Source organism: Acipenser ruthenus, chromosome 44, assembly GCF_902713425.1.
Source record: "Acipenser ruthenus chromosome 44, fAciRut3.2 maternal haplotype, whole genome shotgun sequence".
Lineage (NCBI taxonomy): Eukaryota > Metazoa > Chordata > Actinopteri > Acipenseriformes > Acipenseridae > Acipenser > Acipenser ruthenus.
Window position 1 is genome coordinate 2,423,324 of NC_081232.1, and position 23,095 is coordinate 2,446,418.

At 39.1% G+C, this 23,095-nt stretch overlaps 1 protein-coding gene across 1 annotated transcript in view; it reads right to left on the reverse strand.

Annotated features, from left to right (window-relative positions):
* LOC117399055 (dynein axonemal intermediate chain 4-like) overlaps window positions 1–23,095 on the reverse strand; it is a 48,229-nt gene that overhangs the window by 1,354 nt on the left and 23,780 nt on the right. Inside the window, exons 6-10 of the mRNA XM_033998205.3 lie at window positions 13,813–13,921; window positions 12,547–12,578; window positions 11,167–11,266; window positions 10,932–10,997; window positions 620–712 (exon numbers count right to left, since the gene is read on the reverse strand). Of these exons, the coding sequence (XP_033854096.3) occupies window positions 620–712; window positions 10,932–10,997; window positions 11,167–11,266; window positions 12,547–12,578; window positions 13,813–13,921 (400 nt within the window). The remainder of the gene's footprint in view (window positions 1–619; window positions 713–10,931; window positions 10,998–11,166; window positions 11,267–12,546; window positions 12,579–13,812; window positions 13,922–23,095) is intronic.

Genomic DNA, 23,095 nt, shown 5'->3' on the forward strand with positions numbered 1-23,095 from the left:
AACACAAAACAAGCTGGCGTGTTACAGAGCTTAAATAGAGACTATTCCCTGGCAGAGTACCCCATGCAAATAAAAGAACCAGAACTGAGGCAGACATTGACAGAGACTGCGATCACAGTCTGGAGGTGGAAACGGGCCGACACAGGCAAACCTGGAAACCCAGAGACAGGCGCTTGTGTGGCCAGTGTGGATCCGGGGAAATAGAAACAGAAATACACTTCACTCTGGACTGTGCAAAATACACCCAGGCCAGAGAGACTTATACCCCCAATTCACCAGCCGGGCTCCCGACTTTCCACAGCTAGACAGAAAGGGAATTCGGAGACAATGCTGAACTAGCAGCTGAATATATAACAGCCTGCCACAAAATGAGACACACACACTGTAAATAACCAGCCTCCACACTCTGTATATATGTTAAATAAGAAATGTTCTATAAATGTTGGTTTATTCCATATTTGTATTTTATTTTATTATAAATGCTTTGGCAATACCTGTAAAACTTGTCATGCCAATAAAGCTTTTTTTAATTGAATTGAGAGAGAGAGAGAGAGAGAGAGGAGCAAGGGGGTGAGAGTCCACGTGGGACAGTGTGCTGCACAGGACAGCTCTCACTCACCAGCTTGGTGTTCCTGTCAATCACTCGGCACACATTGGATTCACTGCCGCCGGCAACCATGTGATCAGCACCCAGCCAATGACAACTGTAGATCTGAGGAGAGAGGGGAGGGGTGGGTATTATAATGAGAGAGAGAGAGTGAAATACACTTCCTGTTACAGTGCCCCCAATACAAAACCAGGGAAACGTTCTTCCCCAAATTGGCCAATCAAGCCACAGAATTCCCTTTACTCTTCGACACAGAGAAAATCTCAGTCCTGTTAGGAAAGGAGGCTGCCCAGTATGTAGCTGCCTGCCACAACCTGAGAGAAACAGGGAGGGCGTATGTTACAAGGATGGCGAGTGGTGTGTGGTAAAAGATTAAACAACAACAAAGGTTTACTCCCAAAAACGTCCATGTTTATATAAGGATTATATAATAATGTGATATCTTGTAACAATTTTAAGTCGCCCTGGATAAGGGCGTCTGCTAATAAATAAATAAATAATTTGATAGTTACGTGGGTAAAAATAAGTATGTATAAAGAAACACAAAATCTAGTTATTTTTAAATGACCACCTTATTTTTTTGTTTAAAATAGCATACAAACCTGCATGGCTCTTTCTAAATTCTAAATTGTTTTGGATCTTTAGGGAAACGGAAGAATTTTCTTTTTGCTAACTATATTGATGGAAATGCAAGGTTATGTCTTTCTGAATATGCTTCAAGCTATTAAGTCATTGCATCCGCGTTTGTGTTACGATTATTTTCAATCCATGCTTTTTTACAGTACCAATCAATGATAATGAGAAAACACCACACATGAACTTAATTAAAAGTTATATATACATGAGGATAGGATAGAGATATTAAAGGATTTTGTAAGGGTCAAATGTGGTTGCTAAAATAATCATACAGTAGTTTTTATTGTTTACAGTCACACTGCTAAACTTCCACAAATGTGTGCACTTACTGATCAAGTTTTAATTTGATCAGAAAAAAGAAAACAATTTAATCATCCGTATTATAAGCACATAGCTTGATCTCTGCCTTAGTTTTTACTGTGGAGTCAAAAAATAAACTCCAGCCCTGACTAACAAAAAATGACCACACATAAAATAAACTCATTACCATTGGTTGCTTCTGAAAATGCGTGGTTTGAATATAATCGTAGAGGCAGGAAATATAGCCTTGCAGTTTACACGTTAACAAGTTCCTTTCCGTTTAAAGGAATGTCTTGTTCCCTTCAAACATGTTAAAGGAGAGATTCTGAAATAACAATAAGTTAATCAAAACTATGAAATGTTAGCAAATATACCATCTCAACATTTAACACCCAAAAAGAAAAAAAAACGGGGGGGGGGGGGGGGTCGCAAATATGATTGCCTGCCCCAGGCGTTAAAATGCCTCGTTACAGCTCTGCTACTCCTCTGCAGTAACAGAAACAAAAACAAACAAATGCAGGCTCCAGCCACATCATCAAAACTCAGCGCAAGGGAAAGTACTCGCGTAGCAGCGTCCCCAACTCCTCCCTGTAATCAGCCCGGCGCCAACCTTTCTCCAATCGCTGCCTGCCCCATAGCCGATCGCAAGGGATTCGTTTCGTGTATGTGCCGCTACACGCTTCCACGAAGATGGGTGACTTCCGGTTTCCACCAACCGTCAAGTCAACCAGTCTATGGGGAAGCATACCGTCCACCTTACACAGCGTCCTTTCTGATCGGGAGGGACATTTACAACAAAGAGTCTTTCTCTCTTTGTCACAGGGGGTAATGAAGGTGGGTATATAGGGGAGGTAGGGGAAAGGGGGGTATACAAGGGGAAAGAGGGCTAAAGGAAGGGGGGAACAAGGGGGTTATCCGTTTGTATTGTGTCTATTGATGTTTGTTGTTTAGTGCTTTGGCAAAAACTGTATTTAATTTTGTCATGCAAATAAAACCGTTTCCAAATTTGAATTTGAGAGAGAGAGAGAGAGAGAGAGAGAGATCACTTAAAAGATAAGCTCTTAAAATAATCTAGTTTTATGATGTTTACAATGTCATAATTTATGAAATTAAACACAAATCTGTGTAAACTATCACAGAAGAAAAAGAGACCAAAACAAACTGGAGGAGTAAAAATTTACTGAAATAAAAAAGTAAAAGAAAAAAAGGCTAAAAAACTAAACAAAGACAGACAGACAAAATAAAGTCCAGAGAGAGAGAGAGAGAGAGAGAGAGAGAGAGAGAGAGAGAGAGAGAGAGAGAGAGAGAGAGAGAGAGGGAGAGGGAGAAGGATCAGTGCAGAGATAGTGGAGGTAAGCCTGACTACTTCTATATTTAAGGAGAAAGCAGAATTTAAAAAAAAAAATTAAACATCTCCTATTTTGAGCTCTGTATTACAGAAATTTAAAAAATGCAAAGTGATAATGACAGCTGGAAACCCAATGCAATCAGGCAAGGTCCCTCAGAACAAACAGCTACAAAACTGATACATTCAGCAGCAGCATCAAAAGGGGCAAGGAGCCCCTGACAAGAGTAGGGCTGGAGAGCTGTGTAATCCTCAGCCAAGGCCAGGAGGCTCTACAAGAGCAGAGCACTGAAGGAGTCTCCAGAGACTCTGGTAGCACACTTCACTGTGATAGGGGACAGCAAAGTAAAGAGCAGCCTGGTCTTCTACTGAGAGCCTGAGAGCCCCAGTGCCTGGCACACTGCCCTCTGCAAAACACACATCAGAAAGAGAGGGATCTGCAATGGGAGGCAACAAAGTGTGTATGAGGACAGTGATTCAGACAGCACCATGTTAACAGTCAATGTGTACCACAGTGGCACAGTGCTGATTAAGGGCAGTGAGGACAGTCTGGACACATCTGAAATACATTGCCAGACCCTGAAAGAGCAGGCAGAGAGAGAGGACAGATACAGAGACCACAGCACTGCAGCCTACACCTGCCACCCCAGAGAGCAGCACAGCAGCTATCACAGACACAGAGCGCCGACAACACAACTATAGCTCCCCCATCTCCCCCACGCTCCCCAGCACTGTGAGAAACACAGTTAGTGTAGTGCTATACATAAAAAATAGTCTTTAAGCCCAAGTGTTAAATCTGGAAGAAAAAAACAACGCAGAATCACTGTGGGTCAGAATAATGGACAAAAATTAAATGGGCATTAAAATAGGGGCATACTATAGACCGACAAATTCAGACGCTGTTATACTGTTATGACATTAGAAATGTGTGTAGCAAAGGAGAAGCCATACTAATGGGGATTTCAACTTCCACCATATAAAATGGGAAAACCCGGTGGGGAGCACGACAGCTGAAATTGAAATGGTAGAAATGATAAACGACTGCTTCCTAACGCAATTTGTCAATGCATGGACTAGAGGGGAGGCATACCTTGATTTAGTCTTTTCAAATAACAAAGACAGAATAACTAAAACTGATTTCAGAGAACCACTGGCAAACTCAGATCACAACAAGGTCTTATTTGAAGTGCTTTTTAAAACCACAAAAGTAACGACTAAGCTAAGGTTTACAATTTTAAAAAGGCCAACTATGAGGGAATGAAAGAGACTAACAGAAATAGACTGGAGCAAATTAGAGAACACATCCACAGAAAAAGCATGGCTATCTTTCAAAAATGCAATACTAGAGGCGCAAAACAATTACATCCCAAAAGTAGACAAATCAAAATCTAAAACAAAATGGCCAAAATGGTTTAACTCTAGAACAGCTGGATTTTTTTTTACCTAGAACCGCCACGTGGGTCACTTTGACCCATACATTTCTAAACTGCTTTGTTATGAAAATGAAAGACATACTATCAGATACAACTGAAAAGTTTTATCCATGAACATTATATCTAACATAGCTTCACACAAACACTGTATTTAAATGGAAAATTTAACATAAAAGGCTTTATTTTTAAAATGAGCGCATATACAGCACAACTACAAATAGTGAAAAAATATACATTTCAAAAGAAACGGGTATGTACATAGGTGCAAAAGTATGTACACACAAAACTATAAACATATGTACACAGAAAACTATAAAACCAAAATTATTGTTTCTAAAACTACATAAAAAGAAAATATAACACTACTTTTGGTATGACGGCTGCATTGTACTCTACGGAGGAGCGTACGCGTCTGCCAGCTGACTGTGCCTGCATCCAGAAGCTGTGTTGTAAACACAGATGCAGTTCCATTGAACACTATTGTGTAAACGGGTACATTACAAACCTGTAAAACCGAAATGTTTTTTTTTTCTAAAATATAAAAAAGAATATATAAAACATGCGTTTCATATTATACAAGTTGTTATCCTAACTGTCATTTCAGTTTGCTGTATGCATCTGAGTGCAGTTTGCCGTATTCCAATCAAAATGACTACTTTCAAGATAAATATTTCCTTCTGATATATTCCCAGTTGCATTTGTGGAACAAAATGAAGGATTGTTGTTTCCCAGGTACATTGAAAAATAAGCAACTAGGCTTTCACTGAGTTGGCATCTTGACAAATCCACAATCATAGCAATTTCGTAGTCAGTCTACAAAGAAAGGCAGGCTTGAAATAAAAAACTAAAAACATTTGTGCTAGGAGGAGGAGGCGTATTTTGTTTGCTGCAGTTACAAAAAAATAGAATATCTTACGTCATATTAAAAAAAAAGATAATGCATGGGTCACATTGACCCACGTGCCGGTTCTAAACTGTTTATAACTTTATCATTTTTGCGATTCTGGCTGTCAAACGCCGTCAGGATATTTAATTTATATAATTTAGGAAAAGTCAAAAACGGACACACACATACTATTTACAAACAGAAGAGTAATTAACATTTTAAATGCAAAATGGGTCAAACTGACCCGCATGGTGGTTCTAGTGTTAATAGATCAATTAAATAAAATATCCAGAGAAAAAAGGCACTTTACAGAACTTTAAAGGGGACCAAGAAGAAAGTACACAGAAAGAGTACTTGGAACTGCAAACACAAGTCAAAAAGGAAGTTAGAAAGGCCAAGAGAGATAGAAATGAACATTGCTAAGGGGGCTAAAACCAATTCCATTTTTTTTTCCCAATATTACAACAGCAAAAGAACATTCAAGGAGGAAGTAAAATGTTTCAAAGATACAAATGGTAAAATCATAGTTGAAGAGAAAAAAAATATCAAATATATTAAATGATTACTTTTCACAAGTTTTTACAAAGGAAGATACGGACAACATGTCCCACATGCCGACCTGTTCCTATCCAGTTTTAAATAACTTTAGCAGAAGTGTTAAAGGGACTAGGACAGGGCTCTTCAACTAGTTTCTTTAGGGGGCCAGATTGTAAAAAAGTTAAGAGTAGGCTGGCCAGAAACATTTTATTCGGCACATTTTTAAGCAACAAAATACGTATTATATGAACTAATGTTAGTATATTTACATAATTTCACCATATGAATAGTACTTTAACAGAACACTTTAACATTACCGTTGTATCATCAAAAGACAGCGCACACAAGTATTATCAATTACTATTTTAATAGTGTTAAGCACTTGTATTGCTCATACAGCATAATGACCTTTATAGGTTTTAAAGCTAATAGTTTTAAATGACTGTAAAATAAAAAAAATAAAGCACAAACAAAAATAAAAATACACTGTCCATACATTGCAATTGTCATTTGAATACCTGATGTCAGTGTGAGTATACAATACGAAAAACGGCTAGTGCTTTATATTTCAGAGCAAATTAAGAAAAGGAAGTAAAGTACTGCATAGCCTAAACATAATACTCACAGCTGTTGAGTTGTGACTGCCCTTCTTTCTTATTCCAACGGTTTAATGGGAAAAATTGCATTCAAAGGCAGTCTTTCATTGGTCAGTGAACTGCGTGTGTTGCTTTTTATCACATTCATGTGAGAAAAGCTGGTCTCGCATGTATAGGTAGAGCCAAACATAGTTAGCAGAAGTACAGCTAATTTCCTAGCATTTGGAAACTCAACCTGCTGAATGTGTTCAGTCCAAAACTTGACAGCGCCATCATTTTATAAATCCTGTTTCAAAGATGATGCCTGAATGTCCACAAGTTCCAAATGCAGTGGCCCTTCTTCAACTGATGAGAGTAACTGCTTTGCGGTCGATGCAAAATCACTTTCCGGTGAAACGGTGAATGGATTCCGAACAAACATCATGACTTCTTTCGGTACATGGAAATCTTGAAATCTGTCAGCAAAGTTATCCTTCAGCTTGATCAAGAAATCAGACATCACATTAGTGACTTTCACTGATGAGGCGGTGAAATTGCACAGCTGTGGGAAGCGGAGAAGTTTTTGCAAATGCAAATCCAATGAGAAGAGACAAGTTACTTTGAAATGCATTCAGCTTTTGAAATGCATTCATCTCGATCATTGTTTTATCCCTTCCCTGTAGTTCCAAATTGAGTGTGTTTAAGTGTCCAAATATATCACTCAAAAAACACACTTTTGCCATGAACTCATCAACCCAAACCATATATGAATACTTCTCTGCATTCTTATGAGAAGAATTATTGAGAAATTCGATTATTTCATCCTTGAGGTCACAGAATCGATTCAGTGCCTTACCTTTACTGAGCCAGCGTACGTCGTTGTGCACTAGCAGATCATGATGGTCTGCGGACATGTCAGCTAGCAACAGCCGGAACAGCCGATGTTGAAGGCTTGATGTTGATTGAATGAAGTTTATTATTGCTGTCACTGTATTCATGGTATCTTTCAGCCCATTGCAAAGTTTGCCACACAAAACACTTTGATGGATAATGCAATGCAAGGACTGCATCTGTGGTGCTAAAGCAGAAAGCCTTGCTATCATACCATTTTTCCTTCCTATCATCGAAGGAGCACCGTCTGTAACTAGAAGACAAACTTTATTCAGGTCAAGTCCATGCTCCTCAAAAAATGAAGTAATCTTTTGAGAAATTACCTCACCAGTCACGTAACTTTCCAATGGGAGTAAAGATAGCATTTCTTCATGAAACAATTCCCATCAAAAAACCGCAAGTGACGTTGTCTGTATTGTCAGTGGACTCATCTACTGCAAGTGACATGAAGTCTGCTTTTTTCAGACGGACCAGGAGCGTGTCAAACTTCGGTTCCCAAAACTTCAACCCTGTGCATGGTAGAAGTGTCTGAAAGTGGAATTTTCTGAATATGTGAAACTATACAATTTAATTTTTTCTTCACTGATTATTTCATTCACAACTGCCAGCATGCACTCCTTCATAGTTTCTGAATCTGTGAACGGCTTCTTTTTCTTCGCGAGTATCCACGCCACACGTAAGGAAGCCGCTGTAGCTTTCTCTTGTTGAGTGCAAGATCGCACTAGAGTTGGTATGAAGAGATCAGCCCCTCTACTTTTGAATTTCTAACTGCAGAGCCCTCTGGATACGTTTCTCCAAAAGCTGTGTGTCTGGTTTCAAAATGCCTTTGAGGATGCAACATTGACAATGGATAATTGCAAAGCATATAACATGGTTTACTTAGATTTCCAGAAAACTTTTGACAAAGTCCTGCATAAAAGATTAATTCTGAAAATGAACGCAGTAGGGCATGCACATGGAATTAGGGAGTGGTTAACATGTAGAAAACAGAAAGTACTGATTAGTGGAGAGACCTCAAAATGGAGCGAGGTAACCAGTGGAGTATGACAGGGATCATTATTAGGTCCTCTGCTCTTCCTAATCTACATTAATGACTTAGATTCTGGTATAGTAAACAAACTTGTTAAATTTGCGGATGAATTTGAATTTGAGAGTGAGAGAGAGACACTGAGCCGGCCCCTCGTCTGAAGTGGGTGTATTGTGCTGCAGGTTCCGCTCATAATGAGCCAAGTACATCCATTGGGTAGCGCTGGGTCTCAGCCTGGTGCAGCCGGAGAGGTTGTGCTCCGCAGCAGCCCAGAGCATAGGGAGAGGGGAACACAGTGAGACTAAAAACATAAGAAAGGTTACAAACGAGAGGAGGCCATTTGGCCCATCTTGCTCGTTTTGTTTGATTGTTAGTAGCTTATTGATCCCAAAATCTCATCAAGGTCTCTCCCTGGTCCTGCGGTGGTCCTTCGTTCAGAGGGGAGGGCTAGTACCAATGCTGGGGTTCCCCCAGGCAATGAGACAGCCCCCGGTCGATCCTCTGCCGATTACGGTAACTGAACAAGAGGAGTCTGAGGAAGAGATGAGGAAGGAGGGCACTGACTCATCGGTGCTGTTTGATGAGGCTCTGATAAACCCGCAAGGTAAGAGTGACATTTACACTATAGATAACATTGTTTTGTTTCTTGATGAAACAAAAAGGGAGAAGGGGCTTTTGGAGTAATCAGTTTTTCGTTTATTCTGCCAGAGTAGCAAAAAAAACAAACAAACCCTAAACTAATGGATACACACACCTTGAGATTTGTATTTCTAGTTTTTGTTTGCTTATTGTTGCTTTTTATTTTACCATGGAAAAAATTTAAATCGCAACTTTTAATATCAATACAGTGCCTTGCATAAATATTCACCCCCCTTGGACTTTTCCACATTTTGTAGTGTTACAACCTGGAATTAAAATGGATTTAATTAGGATTTTTTGTCACTGATCTACACAAAATAGTCCATAATGTCGAAGTGGGGAAAAAAAATCTACATATTTTTCAAAATTATTTACAAATAAAAAACTGAAAAGTCTTGATTGCGTAAGTATTCACCCCCTTTGCCGTGACACCCCTAAATAAACTCTGGTGCAACCAATTGCCTTCAGAAGTCACAAAATTAGTTGAATGGAGTCCACCTGTGTGCAAATAAAGTGTCACATGATCTCAGATTAAATACACCTGTTTCTGGAAGGCCCCAGAGTTTGTTAGAGAGGAGATCTAAACAAGCAGCATCATGAAGACCAAGGAGCTATCAAAACAAGTCTGGGATAAAGTTCTAGAGAAGCACCAATCAGGGTTGGGTTATAAAAAAAGTATCCCAAACTTTGAACATCCTCCCGGAGCACCGTTAAATCCATTATTAAAAAATTGAAAGAATATGGCACAACCGCGACTCTCCCTAGAGAAGGCCGTCCACCAAAACTCAGTGACCAGGTAAGGGCATTAGTCAGAGAAGCAACCAAGAGGCCAATGGTAACTCTGAAGGAGCTGGAGAGATCCACAGTTGAGATGGGAGAAACCATCCATGGGACAACTATCACTCGGACACTCCACAAAGCTGGGCTTTATGGAAGAGTGGCGAGAAGAAAGCCATTGCTGAAAAAAAAACAACATACCAAATCCCGTTTGGATTTTGCCAAAAAGCATGTCGGAGACACAGCAAACATGTGGAAAAAGGTTCTCTGGTCTGATGAGACCAAAACTTTTTGGCCTTAGCGCAAAATGCTACGTGTGGCGCAAAGCCAACACTGCTCATCACCCTGAGAACACCATCCCCACGGTGAAACATAGTGGTGGCAGCATCATGTTATGGGGATGCTTTTCATCGGCAGGGACTGGGAAACTGGTCAGGATTGAGGGCAAGATGGATGAAGCCAAATACAGGGAAATTCTAGAGGAAACCTGTTTCAGTCTGCAAGAGAGCTGGGACTGGGGCGGAGGTTCACCTCCCAGCAGGACAATGACCCTAAACACACAGTCAAAGCAAAACTGGAGTGGTTTAAAAACAAGAACCTGAATGTCTTAGAATGGCCCAGTCAAAGCCCAGACCTCAATCCGATTGAGAATCTGTGGCAAGACTTGAAAATTGCTGTTCACCAACGGTCCCCATCCAACTTTACAGAGCAATTTTGCCAAGAAGAATGGGCAAAAATTGCAGGATCCAGATGTGCAAAGCTGGTAGAGACTTACCCAAAAAGACTCACAGCTGTAATTGCTGCCAAAGGTGCTTCTACCAAGTATTGACTCAGGGGGGTGAATACTTATGCAACCAACAAATGTCTTTTTTTTTTTTGTTTAATTAACTTTTGTGTCACGATAAAAAATATTTTGCACCTTCAAAGTGTTAAGTATGTTGTGTAAATCAAATGGTAAAAATCCCAATTAAATCCATTTTAATTCCAGGTTGTAACACTACAAAATGTGGAAAAGTCCAAGGGGGGGTGAATACTTATGCAAGACACTGTAGCTGTAGGAGTTTTCATAAGAGACCTGCTCTTTGATTTCATTTCACTGAAGACAGCAAATGTGTTGTTTTTATAGGAGACGCACTCGGTCGAACAGTGTGAATGAGAGCGAGTGAATGCAAGGGGGACAGGGTGTTCAGTTACTGTCAAAGCTGGGGTGGCAGTGTTGTTCTCACTGTTGTTACACTGACACAGACAGACAGCTATTTATTAATTTATTTATGTTACCAAACTATGCCCGTCTTGGTCATCAGAAATTTCAGTCACTTTCTCTCCGGAGTTATAATCCCAGATCTGAAAACAAAACCAATACATTTAAATTTAAAATTAAAAAAAGGACAAGAGAGAGAGAGAGAGAGAGAGAGAGAGAGAGAGAGAGAGAGAGAGAGAGAGAGAGAGAGAGAGAGAGACACAGACACACACACACAGACACACACAGACAGAAACACAGACACTGTCTCACCTCGAGCGCGCGCTCCTTCCTCCAGGAGCCCGAGAGAATCTGATTGGTCGAGGGATCGATCTGGAGGGCATCGCCACAGATGTGAGGGCCGGATAGCTTCCTGATATCAGATTGGAATTAAAATGGAATCAAATTTAATAGAAAACAATAGACAGCTACAGACAGACCACACAGGCAAACAGACTGGCAGATAGACCGAGAGTCAGACAGACAGACAGACAGACAGAGAGTGTAAAGTAAGGTGACCCAGTGGCTGGTATAATAGCAGGAAGCATTCAGGAGTCCAAAGTACAGTAAAAACAGTGCAGCTTTATTTAGACTGCCGACAGATGCAAGACACAGAAATGCAAGCAAATAAATAAATAAATAAATAAATAAATAAATAAAAAAAAATAAACCAGACCATTCAGATACAATGTTAATACTCAGGATACTCTAATGTCTCATTCTATTATTCTGGACATTCACTTTCCTGACACACTGCTGTTGCATCCCTCCCAAATCTCAGACACCTCCTATATATATATATATATATATATATATATATATATATATATATATATATATATATATACACATACACACACCCTAGTCTTCCAGTTAGCCCCACCAGAGCAGGGGGGAAAAGAAAACATTTACTGCAATATATTTAATTGTATTTCAATCATTCAATGTATCTTCGGATTGTTTAATCAATTTACTTAGGGCCATAGCACATACCTCTAAACCCTATAATTCTACATTATCAAAATGGCTATGGTTTTTATTCTCTGCCCCCCTCCCTATAGACTTTCACTGGGTACGCCCCCGTCATAAACATCAAATAAGTGTGTTCCCATTCTACAACGGGAGGTTAGCACGATCCCTAAACATGGCTGCCCCGATACTCAAATCACCTCAACACAGATAAGTAATTACAAACAAATAAAATAGACGGTTAAAACATCATGTAATATTGCAGAAAATGTGCACCTTCCTCAACCCCAGGGCCCCATTAGCACGACTCAGGTAAGTTTCATTTACATTTGATTTACGTTGCTAATCTCAGTATATACACAGACAGACACACACACACAAGCAGACAGGCAGAAAGACACACACACACACACACAAGCAGACAGGCAGAAAGACACACACAGACAGACAGACAGACAAACAGACAGACACACACAAACAGGCAGAAAGACACACACACAAGCAGACAGACAGAGACTCACACACACACACACACACACACACACACACACAGAGACAGGCAGAAAGACACACACACACACAGACAGACACACACACAGACAGAGAGACACACAGACAGACAGACACACAGACAGACACACACACAAGAGCAGACAGGCAGACAGAGACAGTTGTATTCCATACCTGACAGAATGCTGTTGCTTCGAATCCCAGAACTGTAAAAATTTGAAACAAAAAGGATGTTACTGAACGTGCATTTACTTTAATGTATATTATTATTATTATTATTATTATTATTATTATTATTATTATTATTATTATTATTATTATTATTATTATTATTAGGCTTCTAGGCCCATAGGGCTGGGAAACCCATTATTGCTGGAATTCATCTTCTTCCCGCCAAAAGTTGCTCGAAAACTCACAGAATTCGGTAGGATGGTAGATGCTTATGGGAAGTTGGTAAATGTTAATTGAACATATGTCGTAGGTCACATGGTTTGGCTGCCATATTGGATTGAAAAAAACCAAACATTTTGCCTAAATGTAAAAATTAATCTTTCCAAAACCACTTATTGCAGAGTGCTGAAAGTTGGTATACTTGTTGAGGGATAGTCCTTGGTCCAGTGGTTAAAGAAAAGGGCTTGTAACCAAGAGGTCCCCGGTTCAAATCCCACCTCAGCCACTGACTCATTGTATGACCCTGAGCAAGTCACTTAACCTCCTTGTGCTCCGTCGTTCGGGTGAGATGTAATTGTAAGTGACTCTGCAGCTCCAAGATTAACTGGTGTTCGTAAGAAGCTGATTGTGTGGAATGGCGGCCACACTGCATGACGTCAAAATCGCATGGTAAAGACGTTATAAATCACAAACTATAAAGATCTTCTTCTCCCAAAGCGCTAGTCCGATTGAACACATGATCCTAGTATGATTGTCTTAAAGATTTGGTCAAGGGAAGTTGCTACAAAAAAAAAAAAAAATAGTGGCCATGTTGGATGACATCATCAACATACAAAACTGGCTTACAAAAACTTTCCTCTCAAACCACAAGTCCGATTGAACCAAAAATTGGCACAAATGATCCTAGTATGGTTGTCTATGGTTGTAAAAAAAAAACACGGCCGCCACGTTGGATGACATCATCAACTTACAATAACTCCTTGTAGAGTGCAGATAGGGCCATGGTTACTATGGAACACATATAGTAACCCATGTATGCTCTATAAAAAAAAGTCATTGCCCGTCACCTTTGACATCTCCTAAAGGTCAAATGTAAAACTGGCTTATATCTCCTAAGAGTGTGCAAATAGGGTCATGGTTACTATGGAACACATATAGTAACATATGTATGCATTCTGCACTATTTGCTAAAGTTGCTGGCAACTCTAGTTATTATTATTATTATTATTATTATTATTATTATTATTATTATTATTATTATTATAATACCTGCACTGTGTTGTCCCAGCCTCCAGAGATGAACTCATCCTCCTTTTCTGGGTGAAAGGTCACGGCGAAAACACGAAATCTGTGACCATCCATCAGAGACATGGAGTGGCTGAGAACATAAGAACATAAGAACATAAGAACATAAGAAAGTTTACAAACGAGAGGAGGCCATTCAGCCCATCTTGCTCGTTTGGTTGTTAGTAGCTTATTGATCCCAGAATCTCATCAAGCAGCTTCTTGAAGGATCCCGGGGTGTCAGCTTCAACAACATTACTGGGGAGTTGGTTCCAGACCCTCACAATTCTCTGTGTAAAAAGGTGCCTCCTATTTTCTGTTCTGAATGCCCCTTTATCTAATCTCCATTTATGACCCCTGGTGCTTTTTTCTTTTTTCAAGTCAAAGAAGTCCCCCGGGTTGACATTGTCTATACCTTTTAGGATTTTGAACGTTTGAATCAGATCGCCGCGTAGTCTTCTTTGTTCAAGACTGAATAGATTCAATTCTTTTAGCCTGTCTGCATACGACATGCCTTTTAAACCTGGGATAATTCTGGTTGCTCTTCTTTGCACTCTTTCTAGAGCAGCAATATCCTTTTTGTAACGAGGTGACCAGAACTGAACACAATATTCTAGGTGAGGTCTTACTAATGCATTGTAGAGTTTTAACATTACTTCCCTTGATTTAAATTCAACACTTCTCACAATATATCCGAGCATCTTGTTAGCCTTTTTTATAGCTTCCCCACATTGTCTAGATGAAGACATTTCTGAGTCAACATAAACTCCTAGGTCTTTTTCATAGTTCCCTTCTTCAATTTCACTATCTCCCATATGATATTTATAATGCACATTTTTATTGCCCGCATGCAATACTTTACACTTTTCTCTATTAAATTTCATTTGCCATGTGTCTGCCCAATTCTGAATGCTGTCTAGATCATTTTGAATGACCTTTGCTGCTTCAACAGTGTTTGCCACGCCTCCTATTTTTGTGTCGTCTGCAAATTTAACGAGTTTGCTTACTATACCAGAATCTAAATCATTAATGTAGATTAGGAATAGCAGATGACCTAATCCCTGTGGTACACCACTGGTTACCCACTCCATTTTGAGGTTTCTCCTCTAATCAGTACTTTCTGTTTTCTACATGTTAACAACTCCCTAATCCATGTGCATGCATTTCCTTGAATCCCTACTGCGTTCAGTTTGAGAATTAATCTTTTATGCAGGACTTTGTCAAAAGCTTTCTGGAAATCTAAATAAACCATGTCGTATGCTTTGCAGTTATCCATTTTCAATGTTGCATCCTCAAAAAAGTCAAGTAGGTTAGTTAGCCATGATCTCCCTTTCCTAAAACCATGCTGACTGTCTCCCAGGATATTGTTACCATATAGGTAATTTTCCATTTTGGATCTTATTATAGTTTCCATAAGTTTACATATAATAGAAGTCAGGCTTACTGGTCTGTAGTTACCTGGTTCGGTTTTGTCTCCCTTTTTGTGGATCGGTATTACGTTTGCTATTTTCCAGTCTGTCGGTACAACCCCTGTGTCAAAAGACTGTTGCATGATCTTGGTTAACGGTTTGTAAATAATGTCTTTCATTTCTTTGAGTATTATTGGGAGGATCTCATCTGGCCCAGGGGATTTGTTTATTTTAAGAGCTCCTAGTCCCTTTAACACTTCTGCCTCTGTTATGCTAAAGTTATTTAAAATTGGATAGGAACAGGTCGACATGTGGGGCATGTTGTCCGTGTCCTCCTTTGTAAAAACCTGTGAAAAGTAATCATTTAATATATTTGCTATTTTTTTTTCTTCATCTATGATTTTGCCATTTGTGTCTCTTAGACATTTAACCTCCTCTTTGAATGTTCTCTTGCTGTTATAATATTGGAAAAACATTTTGGAATTGGTTTTAGCCCCCTTAGCAATATTGATTTCTATCTCTCTCTTGGCCTTTCTAACTTCCTTTTTGACTTGTGTTTGCAGTTCCAAGTACTCTTTCTGTGTGCTTTGTTTTTGGTCCCTTTTAAACGCTCTGTAAAGTGCCTTTTGTCGCTGAATATTTTTTTAAATTGATCTATTAAACCATTTTGGCCATTTTGTTTTAGATTTAGATTTGTTTACTTTTGGGATGTAATTGTTTTGTGCCTCTAGTACTACATTTTTAAAAAACAGCCATCCTTTTTCTGTGGATGTTTTCTCTATTTTACTCCAATCTACTTCTGTTAGTCTCTGTTTCATACCTTAATAGATTGCTTTTCTAAAACTGGAAACCTTCGCTTTAGTCATTACTTTTGGGGTTTTAAAAAATATTTCAAATGAGACCATGTTGTGGTCTGAGTTTGCCAATGGCTCTCTGACCTGTTTTAGGGAGGAAAGGGTTACACACACACGTGCTGTGTGTTACCTGGCTCTGTAGGTGGGTTTGTGAGTGTGTGTGTGTGTTACCTGCAGGTGTGTGTATGTTACCTGGCCCTGCAGTAGGGTGACCAAGCGTCCCGCATTGTGTGGGACAGTCCCTAAATTTGACCCTGTGGAAGGGTGTGGGTATTCACTGACACGGGAGACAGAGGAGTGTACTTGGAAAAACCGCACAGATACCAGTTTTATTTATTTATTTATTCATTTTTTTTTCCCCCTAGTGATTTATTTTAGCCAGCAGAGGACGCTGTTGTCCGTGGCCTGAATACCAGCGATGGTAGACAGGTCCACAGAAATACCCACAGGTAAACGGACACGCTGGTGCATTCACAGATGCTCTGAACTAATAATAACAAAAGGCGAAATCAAAAAGAGAAAATAAAACACAGTAATCAAAAACTACAAAGAAAATGTGCTGCACTCGGCACCGTTACCCCGACCGTCACTACCTGCAGGCAAACAAAACAAATCTTGAACACAAAAATAACACAGGTCAGGCTGGGCAGATTGCCTTCACTGTTCCTATGTCTTTTTATTTTCGCTTTCACTCTCTCGTTGTTCGCTCTCTCCTCTCTAACACCCACCCCGAGCTGGAGAGCTGCAGGTTTTTTATACCGTGGCCGAGGGGTTTAACTAGCTGGCAATTATTCTATTACCCCTCTGCCACAATCTGCACGAGTTTTTTTTAAATTACTGTGGATGGGGCTGCCCATCCACGCTACTAAACAAATATAATAAAACAAACACGGCTACGCCGTCATTTAAAAACAAATAAACAATACCAAAACATACATTCGCCAACAAATATAAATACAAATAACACGGCGGTACGCCGTCACATAAATACAATAAATAAATCATAACGATAATAATACTACAACAAAAATAATACTACAAAACTCTGAAGGATGGCACCTCGCTCGTCCTACATAATAAATACATAAATCACAAAACAAATACAAAGTAACACAGGGGCGAAGGGGGAAACCCCGTTCTAAAATAAACAAACCCTGTACAGGGCTGCTCGCCCTGTTACAAGCACCTTACTTCATAGACCCCAAGGTGCTTTAGACACAGCATAATAGAACATTAAAATAGCATAAAGATTATAATAAAAGACTATTTTAAATAGAAGTAAATACATTTCCAATCATGTATATTAAAAAAACACACACAAAAAAACAGTAATAATAAAGACTATAATAAAAAGGCCTGTGTATATAAATAAGTCTTCAATCTTGAATTAAACAGCAGGACTCCTAGCTTCTCTGACAAAAAAAGGCAGAGCATTCCATAATGTAGGAGCCTTATAAGAAAAGGCCTTTCCTCCCATACTGTTTGTATTTACCCTCCGAATAACCACGAGCCTGCATCCTGAGACCGCTTAGGAATGTATGGGAGCAACAGCTCTTGTAAATAACTGGGTGCTAATCCATTAAGGGCTTTATAAGTTAAAAATAAAATCTTAAAATCAATTTGAAACTGCACAGGAAGCCAGTGTAAGGAGGCCAAGACAGGAGTAATATGTTCACCTTTTCTGGTTTTAGTTAGAATTCTTGCAGCAGCATTCTGAATAAACTGCAAGCAAGATACCAAATACTTTGGAATCCCAGAAAAAAGTGCATTACAATAGCTGATTCTCAATGAAACAAAGGCATGCATTAGCCTCTCAGCATCAGATACAGAAATAATAGATCTAAGTTTATCTATATTTCTCAGATGATGAAAATATGCTTTAGTAATTTTCCTAATATGGGACTCAAATGATAGAACAGGATAAAATTTAGTCGTTGCCAATTATTTTTTATTATTTTCTCCCAATTTAGAATGGCAAATTATTTTTTTAAGCTCACCTCACCGCTACCACCCCTGCACTGACTTGGGAGGGTGAAGATGAAAACACACTGTCCTCCGAAGCGTGTGCCGACCGCTTTTTTTCACACTGTGGACTCACCATGCTACCTCCCAAGAGCTACAGCGTCGGAGGACAACGCAGCTCTCGGGCAGCTTACAGGCAAGCCCGCAGGCGCCCGGCCAGACTACAGAGGTCGCTGGTGCGCGGTGAACCGAGGACACCCTGGCCGACCTAACCCTCCCTCCCCCCGGGCGACGCTCGGCCAATTGTGCGCCGCCCCCTGGGAGCTCCCGTCCATGGTCGGCTGTGGAATAGCCTGGACTCAAACTCGCGACGTCCAGACTATAGGAGCGCATCCTGCACTCCACGTGGAGCGCCTTTACTGGATATGCCACTCAGGAGCCCTAAATCAACAATTTTTAATTGGTGCTGTGAACTCACAAGCATGACCTCCGTTTTATCACAATTCAACATCAGAAAATTCTGCGATATCCAACACTTTATGTCCGCAAAGCAAGCAGCTAATAGAGCCCCAGTATAGGAATTGTCTGGATTGAAAGACAAGTACAGCTGAGTATCATCTGCGTAACAATGGAAATTCACTCCATGCCTGTGGATAATATCACCTAATGGCAACATATAGAATGAAAACAGGGGAGCTAAAATAGAACCCGGAGGAACACCACAGACAACCTCTGACAAATCAGACTTCAACAGAAACATACTGAAACCTATCGGAAAGATAAGCGCTAAACCAAGAATGGATACCGCCTGCCAAACCCACTAAACTCTCAAGCCGATTTAACAGAATGGAACAGTCCACGGTATCAAAAGCAGCACTAAGATCAAGAAGAATTAAAACTGAAGGAAAGCCAGAGTCTGAGCTTATCAAACGATAATTTACTACCATAACAAGAGCCGTCTCAGTGCTATGTGCAGATCGAAATCCAGACTGAAATTTCTCAAATAAAGCATTACAAGCTAAAAATTTGAGTTATTTTTTTGGCAACAACTTTCTCCAAGACCTTGGCTAAGATTGGAAATGGGCCTATAGTTGTTAATAACTGTAGGATCCAAATTACTTTTTTTAAGCAGGGGTTTAACCACTGCAACCTTAAGTACACAGGAAACTATACCAGATGAAAGTGATTCATTTATAATTGTTAAAATGCTTATATTAGCAACATTAAATACATATTTTAATAGTTTAGTAGAAATAGGATCAAGGGCACAAGTGGTTGGCATATGCCTAACTAATGCTGTCAGCTCTTGCAAAGTAACCAACAAGAAAGCCTCCATCATAACTTTATCAGGTCTAGTTAATTCAAAGTAGGAGGAAAGGTCCATAATAGAAGGAGTCTGTAAGAGCTGATCTCTAATGTCAGGAATTTTATTGAATTTTATTTGAAAGACATTTCTGAGTCAACAAAAACTCCTAGGTCTATCTAGACAATGTGGGGAAGCTATAAAAAAGGCCAAAAACATCCTCGGATATATTGTGAGAAGTGCTGAATTTAAATCAAGGGAAGTAATGTTAAAACTTTACAATGCATTAGTAAGACCTCACCTAGAATATTGTGCTCAGTTCTGGTCACCTCTTTACAAAAAGGATATTGCTGCTCTAGAAAGAGTGCAAAGAAGAGCAACCAGAATTATCCCGGGTTTAAAGGAATGTCGTATGCAGACAGGCTAAAAGAATTGAATCTATTCAGTCTTGAACAAAGAAGACTACGCGGTGATCTGATTCAAGCATTCAAAATCCTAAAAGGTATTGACAATGTCGACCCAGGGGACTTTTTCGACCTGAAAAAAGAAACAAGGACCAGGGGTCACAAACGGAGATTAGATAAAGGAGCATTCAGAACAGAAAATAGGAGTCACTTTTTTACACAGAGAATTGTGAGGGTCTGGAATCAACTCCCCAGTAATGTTGTTGAAGCCGACACCCTGGGATCCTTCAAGAAGCTGCTTGATGAGATTCTGGGATCAATAAGCTACTAACAACCAAACGAGCAAGATGGGCTGAATGGCCTCCTCTTGTTTGTAAACTTTCTTATGTTCTTATAAGATAATGAACATGCAGTTTGGAATTCTTCCATCTGCGTTCCAATTTACGATCATCACATTTCAGTTTCCGAGAAATGTTAATTTTTTTTAAATTTAAACTACCTGATTGTTACTATGGTTATGCCAGTCCGCTTCCGCTGGTGCTCTAAATATTTTAAAATGTAGCGCAAGTATAGTCACTTGAGTTCCAACGGTTGGTATAGCATCAGTGAATAGTTTTTTTTAAAAAAAAGGAACCAAAAAGCAAAAAAAGATTCTGCAGCTACAACAAAAGAATGGGAGACAACTTGTAGAATTCACAAAAAATGTAATTTTATTATCTGACTTCTCTCCTTCATGCATCCATGGGTAGAAATAATTGTGATTCTGAACTTCTAGATTTCACCAAAGATATTTTATCAGATACAGCAGAGCAGCTGTGTACTCTATTTTCCTTAAGCACAAGTTATAATAGAATCAACAAGATAATACAATGTTTGAATTAATACAGGCTTCCCTTATGACATCACCCCATTTTTCTTAACCTATCAGAAAAGACAATTACATAGTGATGCAAGTTTTACAAGCCTAAAATATTATTGATCACTTTTCTCTATCTCTAAGAGAACACCACTTCAAAACATCCTTAGGTGTTTCACTCACAAGGCAATAAAACTAAGGGCAGAAGAGAGAAGAATAGGGGAGTAAGCCTTTTGCCTATTTTCTTTGAAGTTTAAACTGTGGGAAAGGAATATTTAGCCAAAGGTGTCACTTACCTAAGAACACAGAATACAAAGCAATCACCTTTCATGCTCTCAATTTAGGGACACGAAAGCTTTTCTGCCATCTGGCTGCTTTACTTAATATTGAAACCAATATTGCCTTCATATTAGCTGTCTATGTAACCTAGCTAATTTTAAACTATCGATATAGTTTTATAGGTACCACTGACATAAAATCGCTCCCCCCATTTTGAGACTTCAGTTTTAGGAAAACACTTTTTTGTGTTTAAAATACTTTTTTTACAATTTATTTTTTTCCTACATGCCGATAAAAAAAACACACAGGTTTAGTTTCGAAATAACCCTTGGTTGCAACATTTTATTCCATTAATAATTTGTGTTTTTCGTTTTTAACTGCTAGAAATTTTGTTTTTCAATATTTAAATAAATAATAATTAACAGAGCGTAAAATCAAGTTATACATTGCACATCACATCTGTATTAAACTACCTGTATTTTATTTTAGCTTATCAAGTACACAAAACAAGTTCAAGAACATATATTCTTTGCTTTACTGAACATTTATTTCCAAAACTATATTTAGACAATAGTTCTCGCTGCACTGGCTTTTTACAAATTTGTTGTATTAATTGAAATTGAAAAGAAAAGTATTAAACGTGCCGCTTCATCAATTAAAAAGCAAAAAAAAAAAAAAAAAAAATTAAACTGTGCACCATTCAATAACCAGTATAAACAAAACATTTTGGTGTTGCCTACGATGCAGTGCAATTGCATTCAATTTCCAGCTGTACCAATACATTCATTTTGTTAATCAGAAAACCATAACCATACTTTACAAGTGTACCGCTGTGTTACACGGACATGCAGAACAAGTTATAGTCTGTACTAAAGTCAATCAAAAGTACTCCATTCAAACTAAATGTTTTCTACATTGGGCCATAAACACTCTAGTCCTATCAGCTTGTTTCCTTTTCCATTTTAAGTTTGTATTTGTTTCGTCTCCAGTCACGTACTGTTTTTTCAGCATTGCGATTAACATGTATTTCGGCAAATTCAACAACGTGCAATTTCAAACCTGTTGAGCAGCATTTTCTTTTTTTTCTTACTGTCCTACTTTATCCAGTCTCAAAGAAACCTGCATTATTATTGCATTGCCGTTACAACGAACAGAAGGCGGGTTCAGTTTGAATGTTGACAAATCAATGGCTCGGGAGGGACCGACAGCTATTGTGTTAACACAGTGCACTTATGAATTTTGAGAAGAGGTCAGTCAAGAGTCTGAAAGCTTGCGTTTAACATTCAAAAGGACTAAGGGTATTGAGAGTAACAAATTAAAACTTAATTAGAACAGTGGTTTTGTGTTTCTACCTACATGACATGAATGCCATAGATTCTGAACAAATAAATCGGGTTGTTGACAATTAAGTTTGTGCGAGACATGACCGTGACTGCAGTAATCCCATTGTGGCACGGGTCCAGTAGTTTAATATTAGACACACAGGTGCATATGTCGCACCAGTTTATTACTCGCTCCCCCCTTTTAAGGGCCCCACAAAAATGGCTAGAAAAATCGACTTATTCAACGTTTCTTACGGTATATGTTTATCCAACAACACACATCTGGGTGAAGTCAGTGCCAGGGGATGATCAGAAAGCGGAGTGCAAAGTTTGCCAAAAAACATTTACAATTTCCCATGGAGGACAGAATGACATTAAATGACATGCTGCTGGTGATATGCACAAAAGGTATGAGCTACATCAAGAACAAAATAAATCACTATCCAGTTTTTTTGTGAGGCCAAAATATAGCAACAACAAAAGAACTACTGCCGAGCTGACCAGCGTCTACCACACAGTTCATCACGGACATTCCTATTACTCAGCAGCGTGTGGAATACTCTGACAAAGCACAAAAAATGTCATGCACACGTACAAAATGCTATTCAATTGTTACAGACATGCTTGCTGATACTTCTGTTGACAGGTGCTTAGAAAATGTGCAGGCTAGAATATTCTAGGTGGCAGCTGACTCATGTGTTAATATGAAAACATACTTTTCTGTAGCTTCAAATGCTTCCAATCATGGGAACACAAAGCTCTTTCCTCTTGCACTTTTGGACACCTGATCTTGGTGTGCAAAATAAACTTTTGGACTTTTATGAAGACAATGGCAAAACATCTGATGCTATATTCAATCAGAAGTTCACAAGATTAGTT